Genomic DNA, 22,692 nt, shown 5'->3' with positions numbered 1-22,692 from the left:
CCGGTGATGTCATAACACCCCTGCCTTATTGATTATCTCCGTGGCCGTCAAGCCATCCACCAGTGTGAGTGTGTGCATGTGTGTTCATGTTTCGCGTGTTATTCTGTCTAAAGTAAATGACACATTCATGCGAATGTCTTAAGACCATTTTGATTCCCGTTTTGAAAAGTTGAGAACTAACGGATACTGTTAAAAAAAATTAAAGGAACACTTTGAAAACACAGATCAATAGGAAAAAGAAATCATGTTGGATATCTATATTGATATGAACCGGGTAATGTGCTAGGAACAAAAGGATGCCACATCATTTGATTGAACTGAATAATTATCAACCTACAGAGGTCTGAATTCAAAGACACCCAGAAAATCAAAATTAAAAAATGATGCAGCAGGCGAGTCCATTTTACTGAAATTTCATTGCAGCAACTCAAAATAGTACCAGTTTGTATAGTTTGCATGGCCCCACGTGCTCGTACGCATGCGTGATAATGTTAGGGCAAGCACCTAATGTCATGACAGATCGTGTTCCAGCACATCTCCTCCCACGCGTGGACCTGGTCATTGCTGAACTCCTAGACAGGATAAGGTCTAACTTGGTGGCATTTGGTGGCACAAATGTTGCACGCAACATTGAGCTAAAAATTTTGGGGTGTTTTTTACAATCTTAATAATGTTAAAGCTTAGTCATGCTTCACCACAGCACAAACTGTAGAGAGGTTGGTGTAAAGTTAATACGTTAAATGGATGGATAGCCACTCAGCAGGTGGTAGGGTAACTCTGAATAATGCCCACTCATGTCAGTTCGTCCCACTACTTTAAAGAGCAGCAGTTTCCCAGTGGACTACAAAGAAAGTCCAAACAAGGTGGAAACTGTATTTTTTCAGGAGTCCCAAATACATGCCCACCCCCCCACCCCCAAAAATAAAAATTTTATGTTGTATTTTTAAAAAAATTCTCCTCTTTGAGTACTTGTCTATCTGTATTGATGTGTCAAAACTGCACAACAGTGATAATGTGACGTGATGATGCAATGTGTCAAAACCTGGCAGTCTGGCAAGTGGATGAAATCACATATATATATATATATATAATCTATATATGTAGAAGGTGGCTTTCATGTAGCTTTTACCTGACTACCTCCTGACAGATGCTGACAGATGTAGTTAAAGGTTGAAATCCTTGGAAATCTGTTTCATTGAAACCATTGAACAACAGCACTCAGAGTCAAATTTTTCATTTTGGCTTCATCCTCAACTATCACATGCTCATGAATTGGCTGGATTACAGTCTAACTTAGCAATGAAACCATGCAAGCTGAATTTATCGGCTTTCATATTTAGAGCATACTGCATGTGAGTTATTTGCACATATGGGTTCGTTCAGGGTCGTTACCTAGCCAGGTTAAAGTCTGATGTAGGCAACATTTGAAGAACTGAATTGATAGATCTCACCACTGATGCATGCAGTGTGGACATAGCAATATTTAAATATGCTTACATGCAAAAACTAGTGTGATTGATTGTTCCATGACCACATAACTTCAATATTGTTAAGATTTTAAATTCATAATGTTGACATCAGTTTTCCGTGTTATCAGAATGCAGAGCTGAGAATATATTGTACTTACTTAGACATACTCTTACATGATTTGCTGTGATTAGCTTGAGGTCTGATCCATAAAGTAGTCTACAATCCAGCTGCTAGGTTAATTCAAGCATTCACCCTATATAAATCATGCATTTGATATGTATTAAACAGATGGCTACAGAGACTTAATCAACTTAAAGAGGAAACCTCACACAGTACAGTACTGTGCAGTGGTCACTGTGCAGAAGATCATCCATCTCCTAGACTACCAGAACAGAGCCCTGAAATTACATTATTATGTTTTTGTGCGATTTTATACATGAACTTTAAATTTAAGCAAAAGGCAGGGCCACAAAATTGAACAGAATTCAGAAATGTCCCATCTACACTGTGTCTCATTCATCACATTTTCAAACAACAGTAAGTGGGCATACGAGCCCATTGTTATGCCAAAGTGAGCACCAAAACTGTGCTGCACTGCCTGATCTGCATAAACACAACCACAGCTGTGACAGTCCTCTCACCACAGAGCTGTGAAACTGACAAACATGCAGGCAAAAGTGCAAAAAAACCTCTTGGATTGCATCTACATTACCCACTCTTTACACCTGGAAAAATAAAAAAGCTCAAAAATGTCGATTTAAAGATTTAAATGTAAAATCAAACCCACTGCACAATATATTAAACAACACATGACCACAGTTAAAGAGCGCTATCAGCATTATCAGTCTGGTTTTCCCTCCTGTTTAAGGTCTTTTCACTAAATTTCATTTTCATTTCAGCAACAGCTGCAATGAGTCCTCCAGCACAACAGGTATAATGCATTAAGCCTAATGATGGCCCCTTATGTGCTCATCCTTTGCTCATATGTCCCATCCCGTGGTGTGAATGAAAGCATTCAGTATGCAGCTAGATTCACTTTATGTACTAAGTTTATGATAGTCATCTAAAACCAATGTGTTAACAACTTTTTAGGGGATAAAAAAAATCAGTTTTGTTATACAGACAATTAACTATATTTCAAAACCTTGCAAATGACACAACAGTGTAAGATTAAAAACATTTTTTCTACTGCAGAAGGAATCTGCTATTAAATGTTAAAAAGTAGCACACACATACAGTGAATGTCTACTACAGGCCACACTACAGAGAGCAGAGAAAGGAATCCCAAGAATCAGCAAAAAGATGTTGAAAGCAGGTGTTTCCTTCAGGACATACCACAGTATAAAGAATGTACTATCCACAAGCGTCTTGTCTCCATCTTTCAGGAAGAAAGCTCTGAAGCTGCTGTTTCAAATTTCAAGGCCTTTCCTCTCAGACTAACATCTGTACCAGCCTCATTCATCCATGCCTAAGTGATTTTCTGTGTCTGTCTCCTTCAGTTTCTCTCTTTCTCGCTCTGTATCTTCCCTCCCACCTTGCTTCCTGTCTGCCTTTTTATTGTTTACATCTTTTGACATCACAGTCATGCAATGAACACATTTCTTTCCAACCGTTGTGAGTTTCTAAGCACTACATCATTGCTACAGACAGAAAGCAACTAGAAGAAAAATGATTTTTGACTATTAACTGTTTCCCTCGGCAAGGGTTAGAAAATCTCAGCCGAGAACTGTACCGTATCTCATAGTTTCCAAATCCTAATTCTCATTTAGGTGTATGAACAGGAAACGCGCAACAGTGAGATACGTTGGCAGGCTTTAAACTCTTACTGAATGGGCTGGAAAAAAATTTTTTTTAATGCAGTTCTGAAAGGGAAGCATTCATGAATCCCATTAATTGTTCCATTGCGCTGTGTAAATTAAAGTTCCATTTTGTTGCAGCTTTTGGAGATAATTTAAAGGTAGTATAAGAGGAATTAAAGTTAATTAACTCTCTGTGCACAAGTTAATCTTTTCTGGTTCATTATGTGGTGGGGAACGCCATGTGTCCTCAATCACGCCATTGGTTTGAGGCCGTCTGCCTGACACAGTAAGTAATAAATAGGTGATACATTTAAAAAAGGCACAAAATGGTTCTATTTTGACTGCTCCCTTGTTGTTGTTGTTCAGTTGAACCTTGTGATGTTAACTTTTTTGTAATTATGTTGTCTCCATGGTAGCAACCGTGCACTCAGGTGTAATCAGCAGCTCCTTCGCCCATGGGTGAGAGGAATGTCGGTGGCCAGTATAACATGCAGTACAAAGCACACATATCCTCCCTTTCCATTTCCAGCAGCAGAAAAGCTATACATCCCCCCACTGACTTCCCACACAGTCAAATGAATCAATGCTTCACATTAACCCCTGACATATCTGCAGAGTCCGGAGACCAAGCAGGTTTTGTCCTTGTAGAATTGCCCACTGCCTATATTATTAGGTTCAATCAGTGTGCAACCAACAGAATAGCAAAGGCTTTACTGTACCATCTCCTGAGGTACAGACATACTGCCAGGTGTTTCCCAGAAAAATTACAACAGTGTTTAGATACACTGAACAATGGCTTACGCAGCACTGTAAAGCTGATTGATTAAGGTTGCTGCATCAGTGTAAAAGGTACAAGAGAAGACACCCAAGTGTATGCAGCAGACTACCAGACAATTTGTCTTATTAACAAATGGCTGTAGCATCCTTTAGAACAATGCAGGCTGTCAATGCAAGGACAACTGTGCATTGTGCATTGTTAACCTTGGATGACAGTAAGAACTTGTTGTTTTTTGTTGTCTGGCAATGTGCATTACATGACTCAGACTGATGATCAAAGATTTTTTGGTTTGTTTTCTTTTTCTACACCTTGCTGGAGACTTTAAATCTAAAATCGAATTTGAGATATACCCATGACTAAAATGAGAATAAAAGTTATTCTTAATTTATGGAACTATATCTTCTTCTTTTGGGTGCACTGCTACGCTCCTGGATATCGTATCATCACACGCTGGCTGAATACTTTGCACAAAAATGTGAGAAGTTATGAATCAGGAACGGTTTGATAACTAATGAATCATTAATGAGTAGCTCCTAAATAACTGTAACTACTCAGCAGATGTTGACTAGAGAACAGAATGTGAGAGATCATGTAGATGAATCATTTGATAATTATTAGTTCATACAGTTCTTTCTGCATAAGTAGTTTCTGACTAACTCTGAACCCGTCACATGCTACAAAACATGGAGGATATGTTTATGTCTTAATCAGTCTTCTTTTGTGCACCCTCTGTAACGTGTCACGGTGTGTGCTGAATAGTTTTATGTCAGTCAAATTCAGTAGCAATAAAGCATTTATCGTTTTCCTCCAAATACCAAACACCTGGCAGGTTACTATCGCGTCTGAAACTTAAATATTCATTAACCTTCTAGATTTTTCGGACAGCAATATCCAAACGTCTGCTGCAGTCTGACCATAAATGCTAAGCCTGTTTCTAGATCTTATTCTTACATCATCCATTTGGTATTTAAGTTTAATACCATTTATTGTAGATGTGCCCAGAAGCATTTAAGCCCACTTCTTGTAATGATTAATCAGTGCTGCTTTGCAAAAAATGACTCATTTGTTTCTCACATTGTTGACTGAAAAGCTTTCAGCTATGTAAACACCTAGTTGTTTCTTAATTAACTGTTTGTGTGTGGTTACCTTTGCCTGCTCAAGCAAAACCATGTTTCTGGAGTACAAAAAGGCTTTTTTAAAAACACTTTTTCCTCCATTTCTCAAATTCATAATATGTATATTAGAGTCCTATATGAGTGCACAGATTTCTGCCAAAGACAGAATACCAGTTATTTAGATTGAGATATTTCTGTCTGCACTGTTTTGTGCGAGCTCTGCTCCCTCCTTCGAAGTGGAGGAAGAAGATAAGAATGTTACACAATTCTGTGTACCAGTCAGAATTTAGCAATATCCAAATATACACCAGTCATACATCTGATTGTACAGTCCCTTAAACCAGATCCACGCAATCCTGGAAATTTATCATCTGATCTTTTCGCTCTTCTAGTCATGAATATTTGAAAATTGCTGAAAAATATTGCTATCATCCAGCAAAGATTTGTGGATGCTTGACTTTGAATAAACACAAAAAACCTGGACCTTTGCTTTATTAGCAGAACCACTGGCTCAGTAGCAGAATCTACTGTTAGTATTAAGTCCCACTTTTACAGGTACCAAGAAAACAAGCTTCCTCTGTCTAGAAGCGCCACCTATGAATTACACAGTGCACTGTAATAAATCTAGACACAACCACCTGCAGTCTAAGAGTTAGTTTACATTGTTGCCAGAAAAGATTGTAACTAAATGTATATTTTACATCCAGAAAAAAACCTTCACACACATATATATATATATATAAGTATGAGGACAAATGCACATCACAGCTCACAAACCAGATAAAAAACAAGCACATGTAAGGCTTCAGTATGCACACACATTTTAATGCATACTGCTGTATAACATAACAGTCAAGCGATTGCTGTTAAGATAATGGCTCGGTTAGAGACGCCATCACATTTGACTGATGTCTGTAAAATGCTCATAAGGATGAATAAAGAGATGCGCAATTCTGGAAATGACCTATTTTACTCCAAGAGGTAAAAGCAGAGTGCAAGCCTGCTACGGTAACCATAGCAACAGGCAGACCAGGTACCTCGTCCGAAGCAGGGCAAATTGGACGTTCCTCTGCACTTCTTCAAACTGCTTTCCAAAGACAGCGAACAGGACAGAGGATGCTCACACTTATTCCCTGCCCACCCTTCCTTGCAGTCACACCTGCCACAGTTGCATTGGCCATGACCTGCCGAAAGCATGGAGGAAGAGTTGGTGAAAGTGGGGTTTTGTGCAGAAAAAAAAGTTGTTGTGGAAGGGAGGTGATATTTTCTGGTGCAGAAATTTTATAATTTAATGAATGGAAAGCTCCATAGTAGCATCTATTATACTTTGTTCATTAATTCTTTGGAGAAATAGTGAAAAGGTCATATTTACCGCTCCCTAGTTTATTGTTAAGTTATATAGGAAGTTTACTTTTATGGCTGAAAAGTTGCACCAAAGCAATAAGAGTAGCATGCAAAGTGCTGTTAGTGTTTGCTAAGTTAAAGGGACTGCAGTTTCTTAAAGTAGAAATAGAAATTAGAGTAGCTGTAACTTTGTCACCAGCCCTTCTTTGAAACATTAGTTCAACATTTTGAAGAATAGACTTTTCTTATTATTATTTATCTAGGTTATCACACTAGCAGTCAGCAAAGCAAAGTAGTCAGACTACAAAACCCTCATCATATGTTTGAATGTGTTTTTTAATCATACAGAGCTTGCTGACCTGAGCAGAAGTCATCTGTGTAGCGGTCATATGTTGCATGACAGTTCCTCTCATCGCACTCGCAGGTGTCTCCATGAATATCTCCCCAGTCACCAGAGGGATCAACATCATGGCAGTTACACTCTCCACACACACAGGTCCCTAAAACAGACAAACACACATCCTGTAAATTGTGTTTTCTTTCTACACTCGTCTTTAATCTTTCAGATTAATCAGGCCAAAAGCAGTGAGCAATGTCAAGTTCCAAATCGCTGTTTCCATGAATGTTGGTGGGGGTAGGAGCGCATTCGTTTCCTCTTGCTGAAAGGCTATAACTTTCTTTTTTTCCCTTTATCTTTGTATCTGTCCATCCGTCTGTCTCTCTTTTTTATTTGTTTCACGTCTGAGCAAGATCATCAGCTGAGCAGTATCCATTGGAAATCCCATTTTCTCTTATCAGCAGTGACAGAGCATGGGGAACCCCAGGGGAGCAAGGCCAGCTGGCAGGCCTGTAGGCTGTAGCTGGCGCGTGTCTGGCCCCTTGGCCCTCCGCTTCGTCTCTCTCACTACCTCATAACCCTGGGGTTCTGGATTAATAGACCCATGCACTTTTATGTCTGATACAAATGTCACAGTGGAGCCTCACCAGAGCAGATTACAGCACCTGTAACGGTCATTGATCACAAATGTTTTATAATCACTAAAAATCAGGATGCCATTTGAAAATGTTCACTCGCCAAATTTCTGTTATTTCAGAATGTGAAATGACACATTCACTTGTATATGTTTTCAATGTATTTAGCTTTTGACATGCTGTGGTTGGTTTACTTCCGATATAATCTCTACTGGGAAGACTGTGTAAACCAAACGGATAAAGGGAGGGATCATCCTTTGATTGCTGTCAGTCAAATTAATCATAGAGTATGAGCACGAGATGAAGGTTACTCATGAACAAAATGCAGGGGAGAGGAATAACATGTCGCAATCTCACACAAAACACTTCAAATCTTTACATCTGTACACGATGATGAAATCAAATCGCGCCTCAGTGTAATCATCAGACTTGATCCATTGCCTATAATCTCCAGGAATTATCTTCACAGTGCTTTTTGGATTAATTCACAGTGAAATTGTTGTATGTCACATACGGACAGGATTTGAGAATTGTCCCCATAAAGTCCTATACTGAACTGTTCAACTTCTTCGAATTATTTAGCAAGTAGATGCATAAGAATTTAAAGAAGATGCTAAACATATTTGGTACATTAAAACCAGGCAATGAGGGTTACACACAGTATATATAAAGTATAAAGTATACTTGAAATTTACCCATATATACTGCTGTAATTTCCACATCTGTTAAAGTAAAACTTAAGTAAAACCAGGTATGTATTAGTTGGCGTGGCTTTCAAGGACATAATCTTTTATTTTAAAATTACATTTCTAAGACTCTAGATTTATAGTAGTTTAAAGTCATGAGCAATTTGATGAAAATGTGACAAATTTGCTGGTAATGTATAGCAATTCAAATCTTTAAGATTATATTAACATCCTGTGCCATTTGTTATTATATGGTGAAATATGGCTAAAGAATTCAAAGCCATGGGCCTGTATTTCCAATTTTTAAACAGTCTAAAACTCTAAAACTGTATCAAAACTCAAACAGAAACATAATAGAATAATGGACTGAGAAAAGGAGTAGATAAAAAGTCTCACTGAGATTAGAAATCTCTTTTTCAAGAGAGACCAGGACAAGAGGGCCCCCTGTTACGTGGTACTGCTGTTTCTCTAGCACAGTGGCTGCTCCACTACAAGGCAGTTGTTCATGCTATGTCAGCTGTGCACTAGACCATAATTTTGCAGCTCTGTGATGAGACTCTGTCCATGTGGCCTACCATTTCACCCTACCACTTAGCCAGCCCTCAGCCAGTTCACTGTAATTAATTTTTGAGAGACTTACTGAAATCCCACAGGATCACTTGAGCTAGGTTAGTGAAGCTGTTTTGCTGACTGCTTGTCCTCCAAGCAACGAGTTTGAACTCATGACTCATGACAACGACTGCAATCAACTTGTAGTAACATCTGACAGATGATCAGAGGAAACAGGGTGAACCTGAGCTCAATTATGAGTGTCACATAAAAGGCTATGAATACTTGCGTACATGTTTTATTTTATTTATTTATTTTAATTAAATTGCATGAAATTAAATGCATGAATTTCAAGCAAACTTTGTTCACTTTGTCATTATCAAGGACTGTAGAATTTTGAGGTGAAAAATGAATTTAATACATTTTGGAATAAAGCTGTAACATGACCAAATGTGGAACTAGTGAAGCAATGTGAATATTTTCAGAATGCCATGTAAGCTGCTTGCCATTTTCAGATATTATTTACTAATAGGATTGGTACTAAATGATAAAGATTCCTTTCATGGCACAAGCATTTAGGGGGAAAAAATAGACTGGAAGACATTACTGAAAACATCTTCAGGAAAACAAGAGGAAGAACAAAACAAAAACAAATGTATAAATTGTTTGATTGCTTGTAGCACAGAGTGTTTGTTTCCCTCTTTATAATGCAGCAAACAGACAGGAAATGAATTTGACCCCATTTAGAATGTTTGCTTCCTGTTTCCTAGCAACACACTTCTACTGAAATAGATATTATCAGAGCCCTCGAATAGTGAGAGCCTCATCAGCCGGGGTTCAGAATACAGGATCATCATGTAGCTCATGTAGACTTTAGATAGTTCCCAAAGTACCTTGCAGAACTCTTTTTTTGGTCATTAGTAGTCAAAATGCACTGATCTACAGTAGTTCTTATACCACAGTAAAGTGTTTTACAGTTAATCCTTGTATACATGTTTATATGTTAAAAATCGTTGGTGTTAGCCGACCTTATTAGCTTGTATTACCCTTTTCAGAGCATGCTGCTATTGTTGATTTTATTGTTTTGTTTTAAATATTGTAATCACTAGCAGTCACAACTCAATAATTTGAAATTTTAAAATGATTGTTTTCTACCCACCAGTTTTCCTCATTTTGGCATGAGGATACGTGTCTATGCTTATGAAACACATTGCTCCTTTAACAGTTTAACGATTAAATATTCAAATGCAAAACAATTGACCACTTTCTGTGTGAGACACAAACCATCCTGCATGCAGACAAAACTGCTATGAAATTAGATTTACAACAGATTTCAGGTTGCAGTAAAACACATATTACTGTGTATCACATGTTACCAGGCACGTTTTAACAGGCATTGTAAGATACTTCTTATTTTAGGAGGCTTAAATGGTATTAATACATATTTATGTGTTTAACATAAACACACATTTCTGTTTTTTGGTTGGTTTAATTTAGAAAAAACAGTCTTATTATATGGATTAAAACAACAATGACAAATAAATGTAATGTAAAGCAATCGTATTGAAGCACCACATTTAAACTTTAAACCACACCATGGTAAGCACAGGTTTGCTTTATTAAAAATAAGAAAAAAGTAAAGCTTGAAACACTCAAGGAAATGAGTCTCCCAGTCAGGGTGCTGTCTCACTGTGTGACAGTCTTCAGGCTGAATTCTACTGTGGTTTTACTGCTGAGAGATAGATTGAAGAGAGAAAAAGACAAAATGTTGGACAAGCCTCTAAGTGCATTAGGAGAAAACATTTTCATAGCTTATATTTTAAACTCACCTTGTGTTTTCAGTCTCATTTTAGCCCCTCTGCTCTTTTCATCAACTGAGCTGTAATATAATACAGACAGTAACAGTTAAAAAGAACATAAAGCTTAAAAACAATATTTACGAGACTTTTCAAATCTGTTCTCTGCCTCTTTATAGCAATATATCACAAAAATAGCTGTTTCGCTGATTGTTGTACAGTTACTGTTTTACCATAGTAGGTTATACCCACAGTGGATATATTTATTTAATTAGACCAAACAGTATAATGTTATATTTAGCTAGAAAACTCACACTTTGAAGCCATTAAAACAAAAAGTCATAATGTTGATTGAAATAACATCCTGGTTCCTGGTTAATATTACATGCTTGCTAGCTTAATCTGGCATCATTTAACATGTTTAATTGGATAATAATGATAATAACATGGTTTATTGCTCGATGTAATTTGATTTATGCATGCCAGCAACATAGAGTCTTGTTTTTTTAAGTATCTTACCTTTAAAAATGAATTCCAAACTTCTACACTGCTATTTCTGATGACGCGACAGGCACATGTTGCTAACATCCCAAAACTATTCAGAGGATCCATGATCTGTCATTGCTGTAACAAAAATGGTCCACTGGAGTGAACAGAGATCTTTACTTACCATTCGAAGGCTCTAGTTATCTGCTTGTTAAGTCTTGTGAAATTAGCCAATTATGGGTTGAACTGCTCCTTAGTTTTCAAAAATAAAACAAACTGAAGTAGTGGTAGATCTAAATTCTTTAAGCCCCAATAAAATGATCAGTGTGGCTATTCAGGTCTTACAGAAATGTTTAACATCCAGACATCCATGAAAAAAGAGCCCCAAGGTTTGGTGGAGTAAAGTTACAAGAACGTTAGCTTGCGAGTTTCTATTTAAAGATGATATACCTGAAATACCTTGTTTAGGTATTTCTAAAAAACAACATTGTACAGCTCTGTTATAGCGATGGAGAGCAGAACAGCTGAGACATTTGTAGGGGCCAGTGAAATCGCTGACATATCATTATGTGCCACCTGGTGGTGAGCTACAGAGCTATAATCAGACTAATATAAATTCTCCAAAGTTCATCTTGAGGGTTCCTGATAAACAGAGAAAAATATCATCAAATGTCAGAACCAAGACACCGAAAATGGACCAAACTTCAACCATGATGATCCCATTGACAAGATAGACATGTTGCTGCATGGCTTGGATGACTTGGTATGAGAAAGTTATGATCACAAGATTACAATTCTGAATTTATTCTCTGAATTCTGAGAATTTCTGACTTCTGATTTTTGTTTCTGAATTTTGAGAATAAAGACAGAATTCTGTCCTTGGTGCGTGATCTGAAAATGTAACCAGCATAATACTCTTCAGTCCAGCATTTTGTGGCTTTCTAATCAGCGACAGCAAACATATGTATGTTTATATTTCTTATGTATAACTGTGTATATGACCTGTGTATATTATGATAATACAGTTAATAACAGCTTAATAAATATAAAAAACAAAAATCAACATGATGTCCCAGGTAAACAGACCTCTGTTGCTGCAGATTTTGCCATCTGGAGATGTGCATCTCTGCCTGCTTTCCCATGGGCTCATGTCACACTGGAACTCACATTTGTCTCCATGCCAACCAGCAGCACAGTAACAGTTTCCACAGTAACATTGGCCATGCCCTGGAAGCAGATCACAGTGGAACAGCTGATGAGATTTCCTCTAAAATTTATTTTGACAAATGGTCATTACTGTCCTGGTGATTAAGTCATGTTTTTGGTAATCTAAACAATACTTTTTCCTTTAAAAAAAAAAAGTGAGCATTAAAAAAAAAACAGTGTCAAAAGCAGCATATGTAAGTTGTAATTGTGTAGTGTTAATACATGAGTATTTTTATGGAAACCAAATGAGCAAAGGTAATGCATTTCTATTCTTTTATCACGGTAAAACACAATATGTATTACAGTAGTTTGTACCAAATCCAGCATTGGTTATACAAAGATGCATTCTATGTTTAGGGGAAGAGTAAAGGGCTTTGTCAGCAAATGCAGGGCACACCTCCGCAAATCTCTCCAGTTTCCTCATCCAGGCACTCGCTGTCATCACACTCACAGAAACGTCCTGTTACCATGCCTCTCTTGTCTTCATTGTCACACATGCAGCTACCGCAGTGGCAGGTTCCTATGGGAAACACAAACTTTAGACACAGTTTGTTGGAAAATGTCAGATTTCAATAAAGAGCAATTCAACACCTAGAATCTAGCGCTGTTAACTGGAAGCACTGTCTGTACATCAATAGTTCTAGATTGTTGTCTGACTGTGTGTGCGTGCAGTCACTCGCGCCGTTCCTTTTTGTAATTATGTGCTAAAGAAGCAGAAGGCTAGACAGCCTCATGCTGTGAATACATTTGCATTTCTATGCAGGCCACATACGGTACAATACACACACTCACATATACATTCACTACACCAACAAACATGAATGCATACTCAAATTCATAGACACATAAAAATATCTGTAGCCTTCATTTAGCTGGAGTCATTGCACGCTAGTGAGGTTACGGCCAAGCAGATGAAGGACTGGCTGTCGGACTCACCTCACAGTGTGTGCCTTCAGCGTGTCAGTGCATAATACTATGTTAGTCACACAGACTGTGTGAATCAAAAGTACTTTGTCTTGTGTTATTTAATTTAAAGTCAAACTGAATTATCAGTATTTACTTAGACTATTGTTAATTCAAAATGTCTTCTGGTATTTACATATATTTGTATGTGTAGGTGTGATTTTTGTTTAAACTCATGTGTGTATGTGTGACTGTGTTTATATATCTTTGTGGGGACTAAAAGTTGGAAGTTTACTGTGCTTGTGGGGACCAACAGCCCTTATGGGGACAAAATCCCGGTCCCCACAACATTAACTTTTTCTCGTAATGCACTTAGAGGCACTTTTCAGACTCAAAATGAGGTTTTAGTGTCAGGATTACAATTAGGTTACGGTTAGGATTAGGCATTCAAGGCATTCATTAGGGTTAGGGTAAACGGCTAGGGAAAGCATTATGTCAATTAAATGTCCCCACAAAGACATGAAAACGAGCGAGTGATTAATTGCAATTAATGCGTTTATTATGTTAACGCCTTGTTTGTGTTTTTGCTTGTAGTAAATTGTTATCACAGAAAAATTCATATAAACTGGTAGATTATTAAAAAAAGTTTTGAATTATTATTTTTTAAGTATTTGCTTATCGCTTTGTAATAAAAAATTCGATGTGTCAAACTGATTACCCCCTCACTCTGTCTATTAATGGCTTGGTACTAGGCTATGTTTAGGCAGATATTATTAAAATATTAGCAGAGCATGCCGAATTGTCTTAAAAATTGCTGTTGGTAATATGTGAGGGTGCAACGCTTTGATAAGTGTTTGCTTCAAAATTTATGTTATATATCTACATGTAACTGACTCATTGTGCGTGTGTTTGTACAATAGCTGTACCTCTGTTGGAGCAGACCACCCCCTGTTGGTTTTTGCAAAGCTCTCTGCTCTCCTTGCCGGATAGGGTACACTCTTCCTGAAACTGGCAGGCATCACCGAACCAACTTTCATCACACTCGCACACTCCACAGTCACAGTAGCCGCGGTCTAAAGGGAAACACAATGCATCATATGCTGTTTACCACTGCTAACATCATGTACATGACCAGTGTTTCACATCACTCTGTAAACACAAGGGCACATGTGTTATATCTTAAATGTACAGTGTATAAAATTTCACAGCTTAAAGTCAGTAGATTGCAGATTACAGTCAACTGAATTCTATTTTCTTACCCCTATCAATTCAAGTTTTCTTACCCCTTGCTACAGTAGCCACAGTAAGATAAGCAACTCTGGTCGCCATTCATCTGTAATGTGTGCAGGCTGTCAACATCTATTACTCACAAAAGTTTGTGAATGGAATTTGCAACAAGTACTTCTGTCTGATGACAGTGATACTGAGGTGACCTGTTTAGGATATCCTGAACTTTTCTGTCAGAACCCGCTGCTGTTTTTGCTACCATTAGCAGCTGTCAGCTAGCATTAATGAAACTTTCTTGGAAGTGGATCTAACTTTGAGTCACTCTCATGCCATGTGATATTTTAATCAAACTGTACATCATAGGGAAATGTTTAGGACACCTTAACCTAACATTAGCTGACATAATGTTAGCTTATTATCACTTGTTGTTTAGCCGGCTAGTTGTCAGCTGTCCAGAGAGGCAAGGGTTGCATGTCTAATATTTACAAAAAGTAAATGCAACAATAAGTAACTGTGACAATATTAGGAATAAAAAAGCTTGCTTATGCAGATTTTTGTGATTTAGAGCCCTGATTTCAGCTCAGGAGATAAGAAGAGGATTAGATTGAAATGAGTGAGGAGAGGGCAGTGGTGGAGGAGGAGAAAGACATAATAAGAAAGAGATGATGAAAGTACACATGTACAAATGGACAAATATAGTTTGAAAGAGCCATTTGTAGTCTTTAGATTCAAAGTAACTTAATTAAAAGGTGTACTATATGTGTGGCTGGTCTCTAACCACATACATAAACATGATTAGACAGAACTGTATTGTCCATCTCGGCCACTGTATTCAAGATGGCGGGGCAACATGGCACAAATTGACAGCATTTTAGTATATTAATTCTAAGGGTATCCGAATACATCGATATGTTGAAAGATGTTATTACACATTGCAAAGTGTTTATCTACTTTTTTCTATTAAATAACCTAAAAATGACTTACTTTACCTTTGAATAGATTTGCATTGCATCACCAGAACATTAGTACTCATTTGCCTGTTGTTGATTATCATAACTTAAGCTGTGTAAATGTGCATAGTAAGAAGGCAGACAGGCACTGATATGTATCTGCAATATTTCTAATTTTTGTTTGTGCTATATACCAATAACCTAAGCATACAACTATATAAAATTTCATTGTGATATACTGGTTCCTATATCAATCACACTGCCAGAACATTACCATGTTCAGTGTTTGAAGGACCTACGCAGGCAGTCTGGCATCACTGTTTCTCATCATTCTGATGGTCACAGTGAGCAATATGAAAAACAGGGGGAAACACATGATGCAAATGAGGACTGTTGACAAGTTATTATAAATGTTGCTCTCATTGCGTTTAGCAGCAAGGGGCCTTCTATGTCACACTCAATCATTCGCCTGAATCGTTCATCATGTAAATGTGGTGTCCTTTTCAAGGGCTATCCATCAGTCATTAGTAACGCACAAGTCCCCTGTCTCTCCACATTATCGATACGTCTCAGGGGACACATGAAAGAGAACTAAACCACAGAGACAACAGAATTCCAAGGAACGTCCAGCTTTTATAAACCTCTAACAAATCTGTAACATCTATGCTGTTAAATTAAGCCCTTTGTTTGTGTACAAATATAAAGAAATATAAAGTCCACGACATTATAAAGTCTTGTATAGCTGTAAGAAGACTGACTTATTTTGCTTTTTGTCTGTGGAAAACACTTTGTAACTGTTAGCCATGATGCTTAGAAATGTTTTCTAATGTTATCATTTTTGTGTATTTCCATTATCATTTGTGTAAACAGTTCTATTGTGAATTATCTATAGTTTTATGCATGGTATCACAGCTGAAAGAATATGCTATATAATAAAGGTTCAAAAAGCCTGCTCTAACTGCCAAGGTGTCAAATACCACCGTTTTGTTAAATTCAGTGTTACAGATATGCACATGGTTTCCTTTAGCATTGATCCTGTAACACATTCAACACCTTTCATTCCCCAAGTTGCGATATTTTAACCCTAAAAATGATATTTATCCAAAACTAACAGTGATTTTTACCTAAACTTGTGAAATTAAATAGTGATGGAAGCAGAACACAAGCTGCTGTCTCCAGGCTCACAATCTAGTGAAGTATGCCATACCTATGTACTCATTAAAATAAGCTTCATAAGCATCAATTACAATTTTATAATGACAACTAAATAATAACTGTTGATTCACCGCACTGTGTTCGTTTAAGCGTTAGCAATTTTACTGTAAGAATTAAAATAATGATCAACAAATAAAACATTGACCAATTAGTGAGGACATTTTGTGATTTGTCCACAGTAAATCAGCTGTCACATACGTATCGCATAATGATTTATTAGTGATAGTTATTCTAAAGTGTTATCTACAATAATTAGTGATTCTTGAATTGTTGTTGCATTAAAAAAATGCTGTCTTACAGTTTAGTTTAATGTGATTTTACTGATTTGTGTACATTTGGCGCATATTCATGAAGAACTATACACATATTGTAATTGTAGAGAGGTCTTTTTTCTGGATTTATCACATACTTTTTGCATATGGGAACAGGAGCACAATAGTTATAAGACAGAATTAGATTAAACACCTTCCAGCTTAATTCTGTAGACTATTACAAAGTTAATGCCACCCACTAGCCCCCGTTAATCTCCCCCTCGACAATCACTCTGACATATAAAACGTCCCTCTTTGTCTGGTAGGCCAAAATTTATGTGGGTGGGAAGGTGCCTGTCTGTCGACAGTTTATCTTTTCTAGTGCTTCCTGAGCAGTAATTCTCTGTGGTATGAGGGTGTCAGGGTCCCTCCTACGCTTCACAGACAGACACACATACTCAGCCAATAAGGTCCCGATCAGTGCACAGATATATCCAATGAGGCTTGCAAAGTGTGGGTGCACCTCTTCCACCATCAATGGCAGTAATAACAGGTGATATAGTGCTGGCACAATTAATTGCTGATGAGGACAGGATGGTGACTCATGCAGCAAGCTCATTACAGGTTTAGGATTTAACTTGTTCATGCATAATGATAAGTCTGCTTTTTTTCAAGTATTTCAAGTTAGGTTAGTAGAAAACAGATCATTTACAATTTAGACAGTCTTGAGGCTATTCTGAGTTTTTCATGCAGTTTCAATTATACGCAAAACTGTAATCCTATGTTTTACATACATGTTTTTTTCTCTGAGTGGCATTTCCTCACATCCTTTGTTTGTATTGTGTTCTTCGTTACATACTAGTGATTTCACCGAGTAATTATTCCACCTTGCTTTTCTCTCCCTGTGGCCTGTGGAGCATGAAACGACAGCACATCAGCTTGTGTTTTGTGGAAAAGTTCCAGGAGACACCTGTCTCAGGTAATAACTAATTATGTGTGTGTGCAGTACTCGGAGCAACTGCTGCTTTCATCCTTTTACACTACCCAAATTGATCATTCATTGAAAATATTGCCAACTTCATAATACCTTTGTAAAAGAATTTTTGAAAACCCAATGTAAGCAGGATCACAGCCACGGAGAAAAACACTTGTTCTGACAGCGTGAAGTGCTGGGAATCTTAATAGGTCCCAATCATAACTGACTTTTACTAGGAAACTTGGACAGACTTAAGTGGCTTTTTCTTCCTGCAGCCCACGCTGGAATCATTAGGTGACTCACAACACAGGCGCAGTGCCCAGCAAAGCTCAGAATATCTTAGTGAAAGCGCATCAAAATATGTACTAGGAAAAAAAATACAGGGATGAACAATTTAATGGACTCTAAGGACTGCGATCCACTCTAGCCCGTTGTTTTGTTTTTTCTCTTTCTCTGGGAAATAAACAGAAATATTGTATTGAACCTAATAACTTTATTAGGCACACCTTGCTAAGACGGCTTTGGAACCCCTTTTACCTTCACGACAATATGCTCGAAACATTTCTGAGAGATTTGGGTATTGACGTGATAGCATCACATAGTTGTTATAGATTGTGTCCATGATACAAATCCCCCAGTTCACCAAATCCTAAAGGTGCTCCATTGGATTGAAATCTGATGAGCGCAGAGACCCTTTAAGTACAGTGGACTCATTGTAGTGTTCAAGAAACCAGTCTGAGATGATGAGTGAACTCATACAGGGATCGTTATGGTCAGAAAGAATGTTCAAATAAGCCATGGTGTTGATTTGGTACCTGTATCAAGGAATTATCCCCCACGCCAACACACCATGAGCAGCTTGAAATGCTGATCCAAGGCAGGTTGGATTCATGTTTTCATGTTATTTATGCCAAATACTCACCCTACCATCCAAAAGTCACAGCATCAGAGACAGATTTGAAGTTAATTTTTTTTTTTAAACTTAGGTAGCATCAGATGGTATAGGCAGGCAACTGACATGATTGTTCAGCTGGGCTTAAGCAACTAGTGTTACAGTTTACTGCTCCCTGAAATGTGCGTGTATTGGAAGACACGCAAGCTTATGTGATACTGACAGTGAAAGTTTGTCTAAAGGTGTGTGATTTGGAACAGTACTGTCTAAACTGATACCATATGTGGCGCTGACATAAAAACTCCTTGGGTGGGATATTCTCTGGCTCTGATAGGGGGCAAAAGGGCGCAGCGCAGAGTGAAAGAACAGAGGCTTTTAAAATCCAAGGCCTGAGAGACAGTGAAAGGAAGAAAAACGAAAGGTGGGGAGTCAAAATGTTTTTGACATCCACTGGGGGAAACAGGCTTTTAATCTTATGCTTACACCTCTGAATTTCAGCTCCTTTGAAATAGGGTGAGAATGACACACATATGATAAAGTCTGCCAGAGTCACAAAGTTATAAATTGATCTGACTGCAGATATATTTGGCTCTCTGCCTTAGTCCACATTAGTGGCCGGTAGTTGTTGCCAGAGGTGTTTGAGTAATCGTTTTGTCGGTTGTTGCAGTAAGTCCGCTTGAATCAAGAATATTTGATGTTGACAAATCCAAATAAATGAGTCATTATGCTTTAATTAAGATGCAGTAGGTTCAGTCCTGATGTAATAGTTTAACACTACTTAACATTTCATCTCCTTCTTCTTCTTTTAGCTGCTCCCTTTAAGGGTCACAGCAGTGGATCATTTACTTCATCTCATCCTATTCCTCTTCTGTCACTCCAATCCTCTGCATGTCCTCCTTAACTACATCCATGAACCATCTCTGAGGTTTACCTTCCTCATGCCTGGGAGCCTCAGCTTCAGCATTCTTTGTTCAATATATCCTCTATTCATCCTCTGCACATGTCCAAACCATGTTAAACATGCCTCTATAACTTTGTCTCCAAAACTCTCAATCTGCTATTTAACATTTCAATTAACAAGGAAACAATAAAGCAACATTTTTATGGTTTGTACCCCCCACCTCCATTTTTTTCTCCTTTTTTCCCTCTGGGATAACACTAACACCATTGTCCACCCTGTATATCTGATCAAACAAGTGGAAAAAAAATTACAATTGAGGGAGGATTTGCATCAATTGGCTCTAAAATGTTTACTAAGGAGCTTATGTGTTATTTACATATCCTGTCATGTGCTGTAATTTCTTCTCCAAAGGTATAAAGCACAAACTTATTCTGTTCAACAGAAAATATTGCTTCTCCTAAAAGAAACGTCTTGTTGGAAGTCCAGGTTTTTCTTACTTTACATAGGTGTTACAGTTTAACACAGCTTGCACCTGCATCTAGCAGGTAATTTGTCACACCTTTAAACAAAGAATCAGCAGCTGTCTCTTAATTTGCCATTATTTCCTTGCCACCGCCTGTTCTGTTAATGCTAAAATTTCTCAGCTATGACCAGAGCATGCCAAATGCTCTATTTGCGCTATCTAAGGAACTAAACACCTATTAGATTACTTTTATTTGTAATGGCAATCTCCCCATGGACCTCTCCACGAATGACTACTTTATTATAGTGGAGGGGTTTGCGTGGGAACTATGTTATCAGGGCCATTTCCCCATTGGGACTCCCAAGGCGAAGTGATCCAGACTAAGAGAGATTCATGGGGAAAAAATGTATGATGAAGGATAAATCATGGGATATGGCTACTCTGCTTAGGATAGGGTTACTGGGGCCCCACCCTGTGCATAGTAGAGCTCCTTGTGGCTGGGTCTTAGCCCAAAGGCAAAACATGGGTCAACTCTCATCTGGAGGGTCTGTAAGGGGTTTGTACTTTGTGAATGGGAAAGTGTTTTGGGCAGAAGTCCTGTCAACCCGACAAATCTGGCTTTGGTAACATAGAATGTCAATTCTCTCATGAGAAAGCAGCCTGAGCTAGTGTTTGAGGTTGAGAAGTACCAGCGTGATATAGTTGTACTCGCCTCAACAAAAAGCTTGGGTTCTGAAACCAGTCTCCTGTTGTGCGTCTGGACTGTATACCACTCCAGAGCTGCACTTGATTATGAGCAGGAGACTTAATGAGGTATACTTGTATCCTCCCAGTTCTGTACCTGTACTGCACTTTAGACTTTTCCCAAGTGGACGAAAATGTTGCCTCCTTGCACGTTTGGGTTGGGAAATGGGTTCTGACTGTTGTTTGTGCTTATGTGCAAAACAACAGTTCAGTGTTCCCAGTCTTATTGGAGTCCCTGGGTGGAGTGCTTGAAGGTGCCTCTGGGGATTCAATTGTCCTGGTGGGGTACTTCAGTGCTCACATGGGCAATAATGACACCTAGAGGGATGTGACTGGAAGGAAGTGGTGGAGGGGTTCTGCTTTGGTGGCTTCAGGATCACTTCTCTTTGCTATGGATGTGGTTCTCCTGGAAAGATCTCCAGCATGTGAGCCTCCTTGAAAGGATGGCTCGGCGCTCCCTTTGAGATAGGTTGAGAAACTTAGGCTATGTTCACACTGCAGGCGAAAACGCATCAAATCCGACTTTTTTGACCCTATGCGACCCATATCCGATCATGGTAAAACAGTTTGAACAGCACAAATCCGATATTTTCAAATCCGATCTGGGTCACTTTCGTATGTGGTACTGAAACCGATACATATCTGATGTTTTAGAACGCGACTGCTGTTTGAATGGTCATGTCGCATTAAATCCGTCTTTTACGTCACTGACACAAGACAGATGCCAATTATCAGCGCCTTAGAGGACAAACGAGAAAGCATCCATATATACCTCTGCACGGAGGTAGCAGCCACTGCTCCAAACAAGGCCATTGTTAAAGCACAGGCTCTCTTTTTTCTCAGTGTCCTTCTTTCTCCAATTAATTTGTCGATAATTTGTCGGTTACGACTGTGCAGAAATTGATAGACTGCTGCAACAACACCTACTAGCTCTGTAGCCGCCATTTTTACTTCCGTAAACAGAGCACGTTGAGTGTGACGTCTTCTTTTGTGCATGTGGGCCACTTTGAGGGCCATGAACCGTTCACACTAGAGCGCGTTTGCTGTCACATTTTATTTGTAGTGTGAACAACCAGACAAAAAAAATCGGATTTAATTAAAAAATCGGAATTGAGCATTAAGACCTGCAGTGTGAACGTAGCCTTAGTCATTTAGGACATGCTCAGTGTAGAGCCAATATTTTCCACATCAAAAGGGACACATGAGGTGTTTTAGGCTTGTCCTATTGGAAGAACGCCCCGGTGCAGACTACAAACTATTATCAAAACCACTATGTTTAAAAGACTTAATGTTGAAATCAAATCCAACACTCGACTCCCCATGCCTCCCCTTCTCAGATCAGCACAGACATGGAAAGAAAGAGTGAGAGCCTGTGCCAGAAAGCTAAGGACACAGAGTTTTCAAATGAGTCATCAACAGAGGAGAAAAAGACAAAAGCATGTGAAAAAGATTATGGAAACTTTGCCACGTTGACCTTTGTTTCTTATAACAAGAGTGTTATTACATAACCTGCAAATAAACATAAACGCTCAAGCCAGACAAATCAGAGGTAGCACTTTTGGAACTTATCAAAGGTCACGTTTTCATGTACTGCAGCTTATTTTAAAATGAGAACATGAAGTCAGAGCAGGAAAATTTAAGCACAGTCGAAAAACAAACAGCTGAGTGAAATAACACGTTTCTGAACAGGTGGTGGACAGATGTTATTCCAGATCATCGTCCTTGCTCTACTATAAAATAGGATGGGATGTCTGTGGGAGGAAAAACACATGACAGCATCAATGTTTTATTGGACTTCTAGCTACAAATTCAACTGTTATTCAGCAAAAGCTCCAGTGTTATCAGATTTATTTTTGTGTCTGTTAAAAAAGACACCTTTTATATTTTGGTAGAATGTATGACATTTGTATATATGATAATATTTTGTATACAATAGTAATATGCAACAGGACAGCTAATTTTCTTCCCT

At 38.2% G+C, this 22,692-nt stretch overlaps 1 protein-coding gene across 3 annotated transcripts in view; it reads right to left on the bottom strand.

The window, feature by feature from the left end:
• itgbl1 (integrin, beta-like 1) overlaps window positions 1-22,692 on the bottom strand; it is a 53,007-nt gene that overhangs the window by 19,048 nt on the left and 11,267 nt on the right. For all 3 annotated transcript variants that reach the window (XR_003216703.1, XM_025903667.1, XM_013275291.3), the window contains exons 3-7: window positions 14,031-14,177; window positions 12,599-12,721; window positions 12,082-12,222; window positions 6,866-7,006; window positions 6,200-6,346 (exon numbers count right to left, since the gene is read on the bottom strand). Coding sequence is in view for 2 of the 3 variants with exons in the window: in XM_025903667.1 (XP_025759452.1) it covers window positions 6,200-6,346; window positions 6,866-7,006; window positions 12,082-12,222; window positions 12,599-12,721; window positions 14,031-14,177 (699 nt within the window). In the remaining variant the exon portion in view is untranslated. The remainder of the gene's footprint in view (window positions 1-6,199; window positions 6,347-6,865; window positions 7,007-12,081; window positions 12,223-12,598; window positions 12,722-14,030; window positions 14,178-22,692) is intronic.

Source organism: Oreochromis niloticus, linkage group LG16, assembly GCF_001858045.2.
Source record: "Oreochromis niloticus isolate F11D_XX linkage group LG16, O_niloticus_UMD_NMBU, whole genome shotgun sequence".
NCBI lineage: Eukaryota > Metazoa > Chordata > Actinopteri > Cichliformes > Cichlidae > Oreochromis > Oreochromis niloticus.
Note: the sequence above shows the minus strand (reverse complement) of the source record. Positions and strands in the feature narration are given on the sequence as shown.